The 17,890-nt window shown below is 35.2% G+C and overlaps 1 protein-coding gene across 1 annotated transcript in view; it reads right to left on the bottom strand.

Annotated features, from left to right (window-relative positions):
- Positions 1-17,890, bottom strand: part of HCN1 (hyperpolarization activated cyclic nucleotide gated potassium channel 1) — a 390,638-nt gene that overhangs the window by 169,699 nt on the left and 203,049 nt on the right. Inside the window, exon 3 of the mRNA XM_043598841.1 lies at positions 2,112-2,273. Coding sequence (XP_043454776.1) covers positions 2,112-2,273 — 162 coding nt within the window. The remainder of the gene's footprint in view (positions 1-2,111; positions 2,274-17,890) is intronic.

Here is a 17,890-nt window from a genome sequence, read left to right as displayed (position 1 = left end):
GACACATTTAAAAATGATCAAGATACTAAAACTTTTCTTCATTAAATTTGCTTAGCACTGGATATATTAAGTAGCATATTGCTCTATATTACAATTTCACAAGTATATGCCCTTTATGGACACCCCCAAATAACCCTTTTACTATTTTAATGAAGACCATTGTGATTTTTCCTGAAAGATACCTAAGAGAAATTTAAACAATAATTACTTGCTAACTTAAATATTAGTTGCTGCCGGTGAAGAATCATCCTTTGGTAGTAGCAGTAGTGTTTCTATACTATACACTCTGTTAGTAGTCAGAATATAAGAGCTGTTGCTTTTTTTCTCCCCATCCCCCAATATCTTAATAATGTCTTCATAAGTTTTCCTTCAGTGATAAGTAACAATCAGACAGACCTATAACTAAGAAGGTTTCATAGTTTTGAAAAGTGACTGGATCAAATGCTTGCTTTAATGTTTAGGTGCAGAAACAAAAATAGAACAAGTATTTCTCCAACGAACTTTCAATAATGAGGCTAGATTACAATAAACTACTCTATCAGGCACTGTTCTAGGCACTAAGTCAGAACAAAACAGACAAATTCTTTAACCTAATGGAATTGACATTCTGTGTAGAGACACAGACAAATATAAATCACAGACTGTGTGTGTGTGTGTGTGTGTGTGTGTGTGAGAGAGAGAGAGAGAGAGAGAGAGTGTTACTAAATATTTTTAAGATAAAATATAAACCAGTTGGTTTATAATATATATATATATATATATATATATATATATATAATATTATCTATATAGTAGACAGAGTGGTCACACAGTGGCTTCGTGAGGCAGTGACATTTAAGTAGGTACAAACGAAATGAAGGAGAGATCCAGGTGATTATCAAGTCTCAAACAAAGGAGATAAAAGAATACAGAAGGCAGGGAGAGGGAGGGTAGGAAGGAGGGAGGAAAATAGGTAGTCACGAAGAGAGAAAGAAAAGAAGACCAGACTTCTTAACATGTGATGTAAACCACTCTTTTCTTCAAATATGAACCCTGAGCTATTGTTGTTAGAAGAAAAAAAAATGTATGTTCTTAAGATGTCTATGTCATTTCTACAATAATAAGCCCAGAAATTAATATGGAACACTTCAAGAAAAAAAGGGGGTATTTGATTTATGCCAAAGTTAAAGTTTTGTTAAAGTCTCATAAAATTTATCTTCCATAAAATGTCACATGTAAGAGAAGTCTAGTCCAAAGTATAGGTAGCTTAAACAATATTTTATTATATTAATGTAATTAAAATGCTATATATGAAGAAAATATGAGAACTTACATCAAAGGAGAACAAATCTTTGTGAATATATAAATTAAAAATACTCACTAGTGTTTCAATTCCTTTGTAAGTATTGTATAATGTAGATCAAAATGCATGTTTTTTTTTAAAAGAACACATGTCCTTAGCATTAAATGTGACTGTGAATATACCTGTGTAAATCAAATTTTTATTTACCAGATTTTTAAATATTTAAATATCTTTCAGGGTAAAGTGTACACCTGAAACTAATGTAACATGTCTATACTCAAATAAAAAAAATTAAAAATTAAAAATAAAGGCTTTACTTTATTTATTCCCTGTCTTCCCTGTCTTCCCTAGCAAAAAGTACTATCTGAGATATCATGCACATCATACAGATCTCATTGCGCCTATACTGTTGAACACATCTCTATATGTTTTAACAACACCTAGAATTGCATGTCTCAAGCGCAGTAAATGCCAAAATCAAGTTGAAAGAAAGGAGTTATTCCAAGCAGTAGGTAGTTTTAGAAGAACATTGCACCACGATTATATGTATGTGAGAGTGTACGTGAACCTTTGAAATAAAATGTCTTCCATATACACAGACTAAGATACCTAAAAATAGATCCTGTAACATATACATCCCCAGAACCATTTCGTGTGACATTTAGTTGTAGAAAAAGCAATAGAACATTTTATTTTACATCCATGAAAGCCAAATTAAGTTTTCTCCAAACATTTACAGAGAAGAAATTAGACCATTCTGACATAAATACTTAGAACTTTTTGGCAAAACACTGAATACGCAGAGTATAAAATAATACGAATTACTTACAACCATTTCATTCAGAGACACCCAGCAGTCCGGTGGGAAGTCCTGCAGTAGTGGGACTAAGAACTGAAGACAGCCATCCCAGTGGCACAGGAGCAACATCATGCCGATGAGGTTAAAAATTCTCACCACCGCGCTGGCAAGGTCATACGTCATGTGGAAAATCTGTTGACCAAAATATAAAATCAATCCTTATAATTCTTATCATCAATTTTCTTTAAAGTGAAGAATACTATCAATGTTGGTAGACACTGACATTATGTAGTGTAAGTATTGATTTAATAAAAATATGTAAAGAACTTTACAAAGAGAAACAGAGGTTACATTTCTTTACCTTTACCTTGAGGCCTGGCACTCTGCTTTCTGAGAATTGCAACCAGATATGGGTTCTCCACAAAGTACAGGGATAACATAAACACATTAAATGCATGGATCATGTTTTATAAAGCATTTGTTGGGCTGATTTTCATTTACTGTCCTTCTGCACATTTTGGCAATGCTGTTTTAAAGAAGTTAACAAATTTGACCCTCTTCCCTGAATCTCATCCCTATTAAATTAAAGGATTTGTTAACGGGCCAAAAAAATAATACCAAACAAAACCACAATGACTGAAAACCAGTGTCAAAAATAGATTAATTTCAAAATATAAAATAATATTGAGATTTAACTGCAGTTAACTTTATAGCTATATGAATGTAGGTACTCCTTTTATTGAATATGAGTAGTGGCCTCTGAGATAAAAGCTTGTCTGAATTTGGATAAAATACAACTGGGTCTCACTTTTAAAAAATAAAATTGTTACTTCCCTTTCCTGTGAATCTTTCTTATTTATATTTTCATGAAATCCAATATGACAGGTAAGATTATTTCAGAAATTACAAAAATTATGACAAATCAATGATCTCTATCATAATTTTAGAATTGTGAACTTACATATAGCTCGATATCTATAACTTTTCATCCATCCAGTTATTACAAGAAATAAAACTAGAACCTTAATCCTTCCTTTAGTAGCTCATATATTATATCACTCTCTACTGCTAATATTTCTGCTTATATTGTACCTACTCTAGAATAACAAAACCCACTTGGGAGCAGACCTACATTCTAGAATAAACTTTTTTTTCCTAATTGTTAAAAAGCTACTGAGTCAATAAAATTAATAAATATGCATAAATACACAAAGAAACAACACCTTGAGGTATTCAGATTCACATTGTTATAATTCAACAAAAGAATCATCTATTTTTGAAGTAATGAGGACACCATGGATTGAAAAATTATCTGAGAAACAGAAAAAAAAACCCCATAAATTTTCTGTTTTGATTTAGAAACTATATCTTGTAAGTTAATGCCTATAATTCTTTAAAAAAATTTTTAAGTTTATTCATTTTTGAGAGAGAGAGAGAGAGACAGAGCATGAGCAAGGGAGGGGCAGAGAGAGGGAGACACAGAATCTGAAGCAGGCTCCAGGCTCTGAGCTGTCAGCACAGAGACCGATGCGGGGCTTGAACTCACCAACCGAGAGATCATGACGTGAGCCGAAGTCACTCAACCGACTGAGCCACCCAGGCTATGTCTATGTCCCTAATGTCTATAATTCCTAAGAGATACATACTGATATACATAGAGGTAACATGACAGGACAGCTGGGATTTTGCTTTTATAAAATCACCAAATCAGTCTTTAATTAAATGTTTTTCACTTTGATACATTTTGTATTGGCCATTAATTCGTTCTTTAAACAATCTTCCTTTTTGACATAGTAATTATAGTGAGAATTCTCACTTTCTTTGTGGGAATATACACAGTTCTGAATTCCTTTTAAAAGTAAGATAGGGGTCCTAGATTTTAAAGGCAACAGATCACATATTTTTATATTCAGACAGCTATCCACAGAACAATGAATTTTAAAGAATTAAGAATTTTATTTTCCTCTAAGTTACTTTTTAATTTGGTTTTGTATTTGGCAAACCCATAGAAAAGTCCTTTCAATGTTATTCCCTCTGATCTTCCTTGGTCACTAAATTTAAAAACAAAAAACTTACCAAAAATTTCATCAATAATTTCTCATTAGAAGTAATACAATAAAGCATAATAAAAAAGCTTTCTGTTGTTAAAGTAGTAAACTAAACCCAACATGGATTTAAACATTTTCTATTTAGTACTAGAACCCTATAAATATTTATCTAAGTATTTCCTGACAAAATGGTTCAATATGGGTTTTGGGTAAGTGTTGCATTGCCGTGAAATAGGGTTAAGTTGCAGAATATAAGCTTCTGGATCAAACAGGAACTAATCACCTTTCAACCTAATTACCTGAAGTAAACAATATCTGAAACTCTCTGCCAAAGTCTATAAATTATAAGCATGTGGGCAAACATGTAATTATGAGACCTTAGAGTGAAGTCTGGGATGTTATAGAGGACTAGGTCCCATTCTTTATACATCTGGCTTTTATGGCTTTACCACTTTCTTTGTGAGGAATTAGATTCTTTTTTGTGGGATTTTATGAGATTATTTATTGTAATTAATAGCACATGCTGTAATTCAACAATTCCTTTAAGAAAATGCTATTATTCCTGAAATGTTTCCAGAGAAATATAATTACCATTTTCATAAAGGAAGTTAATGGTGACATAAGGTCTTTCATTACATATTAGAAATACATTGTTTTGTTTTGTTTTGTTTTGTTTTGTTTTGTTTTGTTTTGCTTCCATGTGATTCCTGGACTCCTATTATAACAAGATAAGCCCTGGAATTACTATTTCCAACCTCATAGTATTAGTAGACATAAATCTACTAATGCTAGATTTATATACTAACCCTGCTGTATAGACAATGTTCAATACACTGAAATGAATTTCCTCCTTTTTGGTCTTTAACATTCTGTGTTCAAAAGTAATTTGACTTGGGGCGCCTGGGTGGCACAGTCGGTTAAGCGTCCGACTTCAGCCAGGTCACGATCTCGCGGTCCATGAGTTCGAGCCCCGTGTCAGGCTCTGGGCTGATGGCTCAGAGCCTGGAGCCTGTTTCCGATTCTGTGTCTCCCTCTCTCTCTGCCCCTCCCCCGTTCATGCTCTGTCTCTCTCTGTCCCAAAAATAAATAAACGTTGAAAAAAAAATTAAAAAAAAAAAAGTAATTTGACTTTTTGGAGCTATCCCCAAATCTTACTTTGGAAGAGGCAAAGTAAGTTGCCTGTTTTGACACTGGTCAATACCCAGAGGCTAATTTCAAATAGGCAAATCCACGTATCTCCATCTTGATTTATCTACCTAACAAAAGAACATCATAATGTATGTAGTATTACTTTTGATGTACACCTGAATGTGCAGAGTGCTTAGGCCCAAACTAATTGTCTCTTGAGCTCTTATTAACTAATACACTCTGGCAGGCATAATCATCTCATTGACTGGTTGCTGAGACTATGAAAGGCTCTGTTAAAACCTTGTTCACAGAAGATATGGAATCAGAAAACTATTCCTTTATGGGAGCACATACGTCTACAGATAGACACATTAACCAAAGAAGGAAAAATCTAATCTAATTCATGCAGAGCCACAACGTCTTATTGTCTAAGGGCAGCTTGTAGGATAAATGTAAGTGTGACTTTACTCAAATTCCTGATCAAAGAGCTGATACCACTGATTAATATTCTCAGGGGTTTTTTTTTTTCCATCTACAAGGTAGACATCCTTAAGTGATATATTCCCATCTAAATCAATTGTCTTAACGCTACTGCATGCAAAGCCAACTTCACAGAAAAATGGCACCATATATGACACTCAATGAACTGTCGAATGAATGAGAATGCTGCAGGGATTTAACAATAGTAGCAGAAACAACTTTAGATGATCTTCACAGTGGAAAGCTTTTGCTTTTGTGTTTTAAACCAGGGAATTTAAGAAAAGAAAACTCTATTATTTCCTACCTTCCACGTAATCTAACTTGACTTGAAACCTGATTTGAGTGCTCACAATGTACGTAGCAGAAAGACAGGTTGCTCTGACCTACTCTCAATATGCTGCCAAGTGGTACTTACAAGAGTCAACAACAACAACAACAAAGAATTAAGGTAAGTTTCTAAAGCAGCTCTTTATTTTTATTTTCACAAAACCTAGGCTACAAAATACGTCAGTGGAAGGCTCTGTGCTTTGCATTTGTCCAGCTCAGAACATCGTGTTGTTCATATGACTTCAATGAAAGGAAAGATCTGGTAACAAATTCTCACTGGATTCTTTTTATAATATTGTAGTTCTAGAATTCTGCCCAGTTGGAGTTTAATGACTCCAGACAGGATAGGTAATTAACTCTCCAAAACTGAAGAATGCTCTGAGTTAGATAATTTGATTCAGAATCCCCAATTGTGCCCTAATATTTGCAAAAGTGTTTACCATGATTTTTGTTATTCCATCTTGTTTTTGAAAGGTTAAATCCCAAACTGTGCTATATGGCAGATACCCATAAATTAGCTGAGTTCTTTCAAAACATGTCCACATACTTTCTTAATGTTTGTTTATTTTTGACAGAGAGACAGACAGAGCACCAGCAGGGGAGGGGCAGAAAGAGAGGGAGACACAGAATCCAAAGCAGGCTCCGGGCTCTGAGGTGTCAGCACAGAGCCCAATGTGGGGCTGGAGCTCATGAACCTTGAGAACATGACCTGAGCTGAAGTCTGATGCTTAACTAGCTAAGCCACCCAAGACACCCCTGTCCACAACTTTCTTGATATACTGGATTCAGGGGTTTCCCAGTCTAATAGCCAGATAATGATCAGTGGGCCTTAACTATCTTTAAGCACTTGATGTATTATGTTTTACCTAACCACACAAATTATCAAAATTGATTTAAGACTTTTCATAAAAACAAATAATCCAGTGAAGAAATGGGCAGAAAACATGAATAGACACTTCTCTAAAGAAGACATCCGGACGGCCAACAGGCACATGAAAAGATGTTCAACATCACTCCTCGTCAGGGAAATACAAATCAAAACCACCCTCAGATATCACCTCATGCCAGTCAGAGTGGCCAAAATGAACAGATCAGGAGACTATAGATGCTGGCGAGGATGTGGAGAAACGGGAACCCTCCTGCACTGCTGGTGGGAATGCAAACTGGTGCAGCTGCTCTGGAAAACAGTGTGGAGGTTCCCCAAAAAATTAAAAATAGACCTACCCTATGACCCAGCAATAGCACTGCTAGGAATTTACCCAAGGGATACAGGAGTGCTGATGCATAGGGCCACTTGTACCCCAATGTTTATAGCAGCACTTTCAACAATAGCCAAATTGTGGAAAGAGCCTAAATGTCCATCAACTGATGAATGGATAAAGAAATTGTGGTTTATATACACAATGGAGTACTACGTGGCAATGAGAAAGAATGAAATATGGCCCTTTGTAGCGACATGGATGGAACTGGAGAGTGTGATGTTAAGTGAAATAAGCCATACAGAGAAAGACAGATACCATATGGTTTCACTCTTATGTGGATCCTGAAAAACTTAACAGAATCCCATTGGGGAAGGGGAAGGAAAAAAAAGAGGTTAGAGTGGGAGAGAGCCAAAGCATAAGAGACTGTTAAAAACTGAGAACAAACTGAGGGTTGATGGGGGGTGGGAGGGAGGGGAGGGTAGGTGATGGGTATTGAAGAGGGCATCTTTTGGGATGAGCACTGGGTGTTGTATGGAAACCAATTTGACAATAAATTTCATATATTTAAAAAAAAAAAGACTTTTCATAGCATGCATTGGTCTGTCCCTAGTCTTGGCTTCATGAACAGTGATCATTTAAAGTCTAGATTTCTTCTACGTTCTCAGTACTGATTCAAGACTTCAAATATAACTTTATAACTTTTATCAAAGTAACAGAATCAAAAAAGTCAGAAATGGTTCTTTTGACAAAGGCTATTCTTATTCCTAAAGTACAAAACAAGGCTGGATACTTTTGTTTCTCTTTTTGTTTCTTTTTAATTCTGCACCTGCATGAATCGAATTATCTTTTATATGGAGTGTCTATGTGCCATGTTGACACAGAAAATAAGAAAACAAGTATTTACCAACTCAGTCTGTTTCACAGCGAACATGTTATTTAGGATTCAATATGTAGTAGCTCTAGTCAATATTTTAAGAGCCCTATTGCACCTTCAATAATTCTTAGCTTGAAAACGATCCAGGTTACCTTACCATGCTTTAGGTACAAAGTGCAGAAGGTTTTACTTGATCTCTGAGAGAAGAGCACTGTTCACAGTAATCTCTTTGAACACTGACCAGTGACTGCTCTCCCTATTCTATGTAGGATCTCACTCAGAAAGGCTGGTCCACAACCTTCAGAAGAGTCAACCACCTGGGCCTCTCATGTCAGTCTCTGTAAACAAAGTGCAGTTATTCAGTCCACAAACTCACTCACCACTTGTCAAATCCTCATGCTGTTGAGTGCTTTCTTTCTGGATTTTTCTTTCTACTGTCCCTTCCAAAACTCGTTCTTCATCATTGATTAACTCTCATATACCCTCAGCCTTTTCGTAACACTCTTCCTCTTCTCCTATGCGTTTCCCGAGACATAGGGACCCCCCTCACCCTCTCCAAAGCCTCAGCTTTCCTGGTAGCTCTCGCAAACAGAGTTGGTTCAATTCTTTCCTATTTCATAAGCCTTAGGTTCTTTTGGCAGTGGCCTCATTTTCCCAGCTCGCCTTTTGCTGCTGTCAGACAATTATTTGTCCAGCTGTAGTTTAAAAAAAAAAAAAGTCTTCTCCTCAGCGCTCATTCCATTTGGCTATTCCACTCATAACGTTCCCTCATTTCTGCATATAACAACCTCTCAATCTCCAGCCTCAGCACATCTCCATTTATTAGAGAACTCTGTATTTTTCCACTGCCTTTTCTCTGCAAAATGTCAACTGCTGATTAATTAAAACAGCTACTTTCTATACCTGAGCTGCTGAAGATTACTGGAGAGGAAACTAGATTGTGGCTATTAAATTTTTTTTTTTTGTAATGCCCACCTCATTTGAGACCTTGGTCTATGGTCTATTCATTTCCTCATTCCTAACACCACTGATCCTATATTTATTCCTCTCTTCTATCTCCCCCAAAGCTCATGACTATCCTACTCAGTTTCAGATTAAAATTTTACCTTTCCCAGAGGAAACACATTCTTATATTTTAATCCCCTCAACTCTGACCCCTCATACCTTCAAACAAACAAACAAACAAACAAACAAACAAACAATCTGTAACTTTTCTTACTGGCCATGGCCTAATATCGAAAGACAGTGTGTTTTTTATCTAAGATGAATTGCTACCAACTTTTTCTAAACTTTTTCCTCCTTCAGAAACCTAAATAATTAGTTCACAGGTCCTCAACTTATGGGGAAAACCAACTCTCTCCATAACCGTTGTGGACAGACCCTTTTGTAAAGTACAGAAAAAACGAATTGATATAAAAATGAAATTAATAAAACCCAAGACATATGTAATACAGCCTAAAGTTCTTAAATGTGGTGGCAATTACCTGATGGCTTTTTCTTCAGAACTGTTAACTTCTGCATGAGCTTTATCTCAAATATTTAGAAATAATAAAATTTCTCATTTCCTCAAAACCATTTCAAATTGAAGAAGAATTTTCATTTCCTAGGTACTAACCTAATTCTCCCCCCCCCCCCTTTATATTCTTTTCAGTTTGGCATCTCAAAAAAACTCTCCTCCCTGGAATTTTGAGACAGAGAGAGCTGGCCTGCCTTCACCCACCTTTAGTGGGTAAAGTGATTTTCTTTTCTCGGTTACATGTGCAAATTACCATCTGGTGCAAAATCTGATTTCCTGAAGGACATATGTGTCATAGCTACTCTGTGCTTCTGTCCCCCTCCCCCTTCTCCATGGATGAAAGGAGTGTGCAGATATTTAAGGCTGACTTCATTTTCCCAAATGGGAAATTGAAACTTAGGAAAAAATATACATCTATTTGAGCGTTCTTTCCGAAGTGGCACAGATATATCACTGGAATTATAGAGAAAAATATGTCTCATCACGACTCTGCACTAAGACTAAACAGTACTAATACAGTCATAACAACTACATACTTATAGAATAGAATGTACTATTTATCTGTCACGACTATTAAGACATAAAGTATAGTTGACTACGCATGTGTTATTTTGGTCATGTCCACACACTTTTTTAATAAACATATATGTATGTATACAATAAAAAATTCAGGGTGCCTGGGTGACTCAGTCAGTTAAGCGTCCAGCTTCAGCGCAGGTCACAAACGCACGGTTTGTGAGTTCAAGCCCTGTGTTGGGCTTTGTGCTGACAGATCAGAGCCTGGAGCCTACTTCAGATTCTGTCTGTCTCCCTCTCTCTCTCTGTCCCGCTCATGCTCTCTCTTTCTCTCTCTCTCAAAAACAAATAAACATTAAAAAATTTAAATAAAAAATTCAATTCTAGATATTTTTGTTGCAATGAAATTGTCACATTTCTTTATTCTCTTTTGCATTGACTATTACTTAAACTCTATGACTTTTTCGTTGCCATGTATTGTATATCATCCATTTCTAATCCTACATGTTTTTATACAGGATTCTAATTTCATATACCTAAACATTTAAAAAAGTATGTCTTCACGCAAAATTGCTCTTTGTTTAGCTTTGCTAGTGTGAGAAAAGTCTAAGAACATGAATTATTAAAGAAACATAAAAAATGGCAAAATCCTACAATATGGATTCTTTGAAGATTTTGACAGAAAACAATGATATGAAACAGTTACAGTGTAAACTGTAAAAGGTATACATTTTGAAAACTGGGAAACACATGCCTGATGGTATAGAGTTGACCCTCAGCAAATGTTTTTTCTCCCACAGAGATTACTCAACTAACAATGCATTTCATAAATGGGTCAGCACTAACGAGTATCTAACGGAGACAAAACATTTCTACAAAGCTTACTCATTTTCCTATAAATTTCAAGTCATTATCAGCTGATGACTGGGAATAGGTCTGAAACAAAAATGCTTGCGACAGGCGACATTTTTTTAATCAAATATATCTACATTCACATTTTTTAAATTCCTCATGAAGAAAGAGTACATCCTCTTAACTTATAGGGGGACTATGTAGTATAACAGAACATCTATTTATTGGACTGTGCCCTAGAAAACACAAAAGAGCAAGCATAACCCCCATGTGCTTAATTTACTTTAGGAAGTAGCTTACACACTGGGCAAATCAAATTACAAATGAATATTGAAAATGGTTCTATTAAGAAGAGTGTTTGATGGGTTAGTACTACGGAAAAAATGAAATTAATTAAAATTAAACAATTTAAAATCATTGTCTATTCCTGTATTACAAATTTCAAATGGCTGTAAATGTATACAATATATGCAAATTATATAACTACTGAAATATTTTAATAAAGAAAATTAAAAAAATATATTTTACAAACCACCTAAACCTTATTTTAATAATGGTGGTGGGAAGGATTTTTCATGCTTACTAGACACATTTATTTCAGAATAAAGTCAGCACTAAGATACTGATTTAATGAAATTTAATAAATTTCTTTTTGAAACTTCAAATCTTATCTTGAAAACTCAAAATGAAAATTTATTTTTTAAATAAAGAATTAATATTCTCTTTTTATTGTCTAGCACACAGTAAAAATGATATTCAAGTAAACAATCAGAAGTGGCTACATAAGTGTGTGTGTGTGCAGAGAAAGAGGATGAAAAATCAAACTAATAACCACATTAGCAATATTCATTGACTTCTGTAGCTCTTGTGAATGCATTTCAAATCGTATTTCCATAACACTGTGGTTTTGGGAGAAGACTGAAGAATAATTCATTTTAGAAACACCATAATGCTAATAATAGTCTCATTTTTATCTGTAGTATCTCATGTCAATCTTTTGCTTACTTTCTCTTTTGTATAACTGCAGTCTCATCAGATTTGTAATACATTACACATTCCAATAAGTACAAATTGAGTTGTCTCTACCTTTCAGCTACAAATAGTAACATTATTCTAGTTTTTGTTATCAGTTCATTTGCTAAGCATATGAAATGAATCACATGGATTCATGCTTTTGGGAAGGGCAAAAACAGACCATACAATGGAATGGAGAAATGAACTTAATCCTTGTAAGAAGATACTTTACTTTGGAGACTTCATCTCATTAACTTGTATTTTAAAATACATCTAAATGATGATCACTGTTAAAATGGAAAAAAGACCACTTCAGTGTACAAGCTTTAGTAAGTAAACTATAAAAGCAAATAAAGCAGAGGATATTTAAACTCATTTTATATACTCTGTAAACTGTTTTCCTACACACAATATCCTGTTGATATTACATAGTCAATACATAGCTATTGAATTGCTTTGAAATTACCAAGTAAGAATGTCACAGGTATTTTCATACCATTCAGATATCATCCAGAAAGAATTTTTATACTAATCTTCAGTTAGTCAAATACTATTAAACTATCTTTGAGAAATGTATAAAAACATAATATATTTTGGTGGTCTCTAGCAAATATATTTTTAAGTATGCCTCATATGATATTATATATTATTATGGGTTCCATTTTCTATACTGTGAGAAAAAAATCAACTCTAAAATTCTTGGTTTCACATTCATGAACTTTGTTATATTGACAAGCGATAATAAATGTTTAGTATCTCAACCAATTTTTTGGCCTAAAATATTAAGAATTGTAGTGTTTGTGGTATGGTGAAATCTTTAAAATTTGGACATATATATTTGCATGGAGCATCAAACTGCTAGGTACAAATATTTTTCAAAAATTTGAACTATTATTTTGCCAATCTTAGAGATATACAACAAAGGTAACATAAAAAAACCCACTGAAAAACAGTTTTTGCCATGTAAGAACTGAAAAAAATAGACATTGGAGAAATGCATAACTTGAAACCAGGAAACTAGAGCTCCAGTCCTGTCTTTGCATTAATCAGTTTCTAAAAAATTTGCCTTAGCTTTTCAACTAAAAGAAAGAAGGTGCAGCAAATTACCTCTTATGTGTAAAATTCCATAATACCCTTTACTTTAGAAATGAAAAAATACAATTTTAAAAAGTGAAAACACAAGGAAGTCAATTACACACACACACACACACACACACACACACACACTGGAAGATAAACTGGAAGTAAAACACTGATTTATGTAAGTAATTTCCCTAAACCTTGGTTTGTAAAACAAATAAATAAAAATATAATAATAAAACTAATGGTAATGTAAATACGTGGTATAATAAAATGTGATAGAAGCCATTATAGTTAAAATAATTGCACGATGTCTTTCTCAACATCCCCTTCACCATTTACAGTCTAGAAAGGTTGTGTGCAAACCAGCTCATTGCATCATTTTCCAAAAGAAGCCAATAGGAAAGACAAGAGGAAAAAAAGCTGGCTTCTGAAAAAGCCATTAAGATGAAAACAATGCTTCCTCATAATTTTTTAGCAGGAGCTGTAAGAATTACCTCATGCATTGGCACGTCATCTTGCTACTCTACAAGATGAGCCAGTCAACTTAAGAATACTAATTTATTTGAGTGGATTTGTGTCAGAGTTGCCCCGGAAGAAAAAAAATGGTGTTGGGTCACTGTCTTGGCAAAAATGCCTTCACTAAGCACATGATTTTGGGTATGAAACCATAAAATACAGCTACAAATTTTAGCGAGTAAACCATACCTTCGGCCCTTTGGTGAAACCCAATGAGTGAGAAAAACATAGTATTATTGCAACCTCCCGAAAAGAAACTTAAAAAATAAACAAGGGTTGGCAAAGTTGCCAGCAACCCAAGAAACATTGGAGTAGGGTTTGATCTATTGGAAAATGGCATGATTTCAGATTCACTAGTTGAACACTTTCCAGAACCACATATGCATTATAATGCTTCATCAGTTCAGATAATAGGGCATCAAGATATTTGCCAGACCACCTGAAGTGCTGAATATACTTGGAATTATATAAATTGCTATATGTGGAAGGACCCTTAAAAGGAATACAATTTTTTTTGTATAAATTTGATTTTTCTAATCACCAAAGACACTTACCAATATCAGCCCTGTGCAGAATATCAGTAGGCACTGGATCCTCCAGTGTTCATGGTCTCACCTCCACCACACATTCACACACGCATGCAAACACTCCTGTCTCCAACATCCAGCCACCCGTTTTAAGCAGGACTGAGTTTTCTCTAGACCCGCTGCAGAGCTCTCAGAATTGTTCTTCCTTTTAACACACACATCTTGTAGTAACTACATTTGATTTATTTGGGGTGGAGTGTGGTTAGGGGAGTCAGGACACATGTGAGATATTTCTCTCTTACCCCTTTAAAACAGCTTGTCTGGGTATAGAATTCTAGATTGAAAATCTTTTTCTCAGAGCTATTTGAAGACTTAACTCCATTCCTTCCAGCATCTAGCGAAAACTGTATCTTTCGCCAAATACGAGTTGAATCGCTTCAGTGAAAAGATAGGAGGTTTACATGGGGATACATGAAAAATGCCCCAAATCCATGTATGTGTGTGCAGGGTGTGAGACATAGGTTACAAGTAATGATTTGCACAGTTGTCATATTGGCCTTAAATTCCATACCTTTCCTGCATTCAGTCCTATTGCTCAGTTATGTTCTGCATTAAGCCTTCTGACTTCAAATCCAAATGTCTCCACAGTTCAAAGTACAGACTGGCTCTCACCTCTTTTGCAGACCCTTTTGCAGCATATTCCAGGATCTGATTTTCTCTCTGTGGGCTATTCTTCATTCTACTCCCTTTCATTTTAATCTTGTAAAAATTTTAAGAACTTTCCCATCTCAGTAAGAGCTCCCTCTCTTATTCCCTTCTGTTTTATAAATGCATTCCTTTTTTCACTTTGTTTCTTTAATAGTGCTGGACTCTTAGGAGGAACAAAATGCCCATATATGTGTCTTATCTGTCTTCCTCAACTAGAAATCTCTTCTTTTCCTTTTTTTTTTTTTAATGTTTATTTATTTTTGAGGGAGAGAGAGAGAGAAAGAGAGAGAGACAGAGCATGAGCAGGGGAGAGGCAGAAAGAGAGGGAGACACAGAAACCAAAGAAGCAGGCTTTAGGTTTGAGCTGTCAGCACAGAGCCTGACGCGGGCCTCGAACTCAGGGCTGGCAAAATCATGACCTGAGTTGAAGTTTGACACTTAACCGACTGAGCCACCCAGGAGCCCCAAAACCTCTTATTTTCTTCCTAATTGTTTGAATCGTCAACCCTAATATAAAAGGACTACACAACTCAAATTCATAGTTACACATTCTTTCTGGAATAACTGATTTGTTCCAATAAGCTGTTGATACATTCAACTACCAATAAGTCATTATTAAATTAGTTTAACTTTGTAGCATACTTTCCAACCTCCAAGTTACCCTCCCTCAATAATTCTCCTCATAAATAGGTTTGGTTTCACACACTTACATTTAAAAATTAATTTAGAATATCTTTGTGAAATCCCTATCCTATTCCTAAAATTATGTTGGGCTTTGTTGTAACAGATTTAATTCATAAATTAATTTGTGTCTGTCATTATTTTTCAACATTTATTACTTTTTCAACATTATTATCTCATATTTTCACCTTCTTTGGAAATATGGTCTTCTTGGCATCCAGAATTAACACGCTATGATTCAAACTTGAACACGTTAGATCTCTGCTTGAACTTTTGTTAGAGATCCAGATAATCTTTAGGATGTCTGAACTCCTTGGCCTAGTATAAAAGGCCCCTTGTGATCTTCCCTCTGTCCACTATTTCACCATCATGTCTCATCTGTCCTCTATAGGTAATCCATGCTTGGGGGAGACCAAACTTGTCATAGTACCCTTTATACAACATGATTGATCAGAGCCTGTATCTGTTCACATAGTATTGTCTCTTGGTATAAGGCCTTCCATCCCGTCTCTTTTTGGATTGATGACTTTCTTATTCATATTTCAAAACTTGGCTCAAACATCACTTCCTCAGGAAAGGCTTACTTGACTTCTCTCAGGAGAGAATTAAGAGTTTCCTCCCATAGGACCTAGTCCATAATTCTATAAAAATGTTTTATACTTGACTATAATTACATGTTTATACGTCTGTGTCCTCAACTAGATTGTAAACCCCTGGAGGTCAAGCACTGTATTCACATAGCAGGTGCTTAACACATGTTTATAAAATATAAGAATATGAACAAGAGATGAAGGAACAGGAAGAAAGGAAGGAAGGAAGAGAGGGAGGGAGGGAGGGAGGGAGGGAGGGAGGGAGGGAGGGAGGAAGGAAGGAAGGAAGGAAAGAAGGAAGGAAGGGTGGGAGGGAGGGATAGAAGGCGGGAAGAAGGAAGGAAGAAAGGGAGGCAAGGAAGCAGGGAGGGAGTTGGCGAGGTGGAAAGAAAGAAAGGACTTCCTAGTTTGAAAACAAGTGGACATTTTAGTAAATAAGGACCTTTGGGATTATTACATATTTTTTCAAATTCTTTGTGTGTGTGTGTGTGTGTGTGTGTGTGTGTGTGACAACAGAATGGAGACTCTGATTTGAAGAGAATCTTTATCTTGTGCCTATAATGAAATAAGTTATATACAAATTTTGTTTGTAATTTTTGTACTCATTAATTCTAGACTATCTGTCATCCTTTGTCACACCCGGATTACATGATCAATATCCATATAGACATTGTCATTGTGTAGCTTGTCCTTATTCAAGCTTTTAATTACCAAACCTTACTTCTCTGGTGCCATCTTTTTTCCTACCTAGTTTTTATTCTTCATTGTCTTATTCTCACTAAACTTTTTTTTAAATTGTTTGAGGTGGCTACTCTTGGAAAAGTTCCATTTTCTCCTGCTCTCTTCTCTCTGCTCATCACTTCCTTCATTACCCAGTCTGACACAAAAGTCCATCATTTTAACCAGTATCTTACCAAAATTGTCAATTATCTTCTGCTCTGATGCATCTTCATGGTAATATCCTGTTCCAAGATTATCTGACTGTCCACAATCTCACTCCTATATTGAGCTTCCATATATTGCTGAAGAGAATGCCATAACTGCACAACTAGCTCATAGTTTTAACATTAACTAGATTTTCAACACTGTTTAGTGTTATGTGCACATCCCTACCCAGCATAAATCTGAATCTCAGGTTAGCTAGTTCAAACTTTTCCAAGTCTCCCAAAGTCTACCATGCTTCACCTGCTTATTTCATCACAAGAAAATATTTAACTTCCAATGTTACTGAGAAACACTGTCATTTACAGACATGTTTACATCCATCCTTTCTCCTTACTTTCAAGTGGATGTCATTTGTTTCCCTCTCTGACAACTCTTTCTCTTTTCTTAATCTTGCTATGTTCTCAGTGGCCTTGTTTCATTCATTATCCTGTCTTCTTCCTCAGATTCATCCCTATATTTTCTCTTATCAGAATTTAAATCTCTCCTATATTAAAAATTTGCCCACTCAACCTCTATTCCTCTCCATCCACTATACTAATATCTACTTCTTGTCTCAAATATATTGAAAAGTTGTTTACATATTCTCCAATTTTGACCCTATATTCACTTTTAAACATGTGGAATCTGATGTCTCCTATTTCAGCTGAGAACATTCATGGTGAAATCGACATATATCTCTGTGGCTATACAATAAGCAATTTGCAAACTACATCTGCTTGACCTCCCTGTATAGTCACCAGGTTTTATTTACTCCTCCTCCACACTTCACTTTCTCTGTTTCTGATATTTTAATAAGCAATTT

This window comes from Prionailurus bengalensis, chromosome A1 (assembly GCF_016509475.1).
Source record: "Prionailurus bengalensis isolate Pbe53 chromosome A1, Fcat_Pben_1.1_paternal_pri, whole genome shotgun sequence".
Taxonomy (NCBI): Eukaryota; Metazoa; Chordata; class Mammalia; order Carnivora; family Felidae; genus Prionailurus; species Prionailurus bengalensis.
This window is presented reverse-complemented; position numbering and strand designations above follow the sequence as displayed.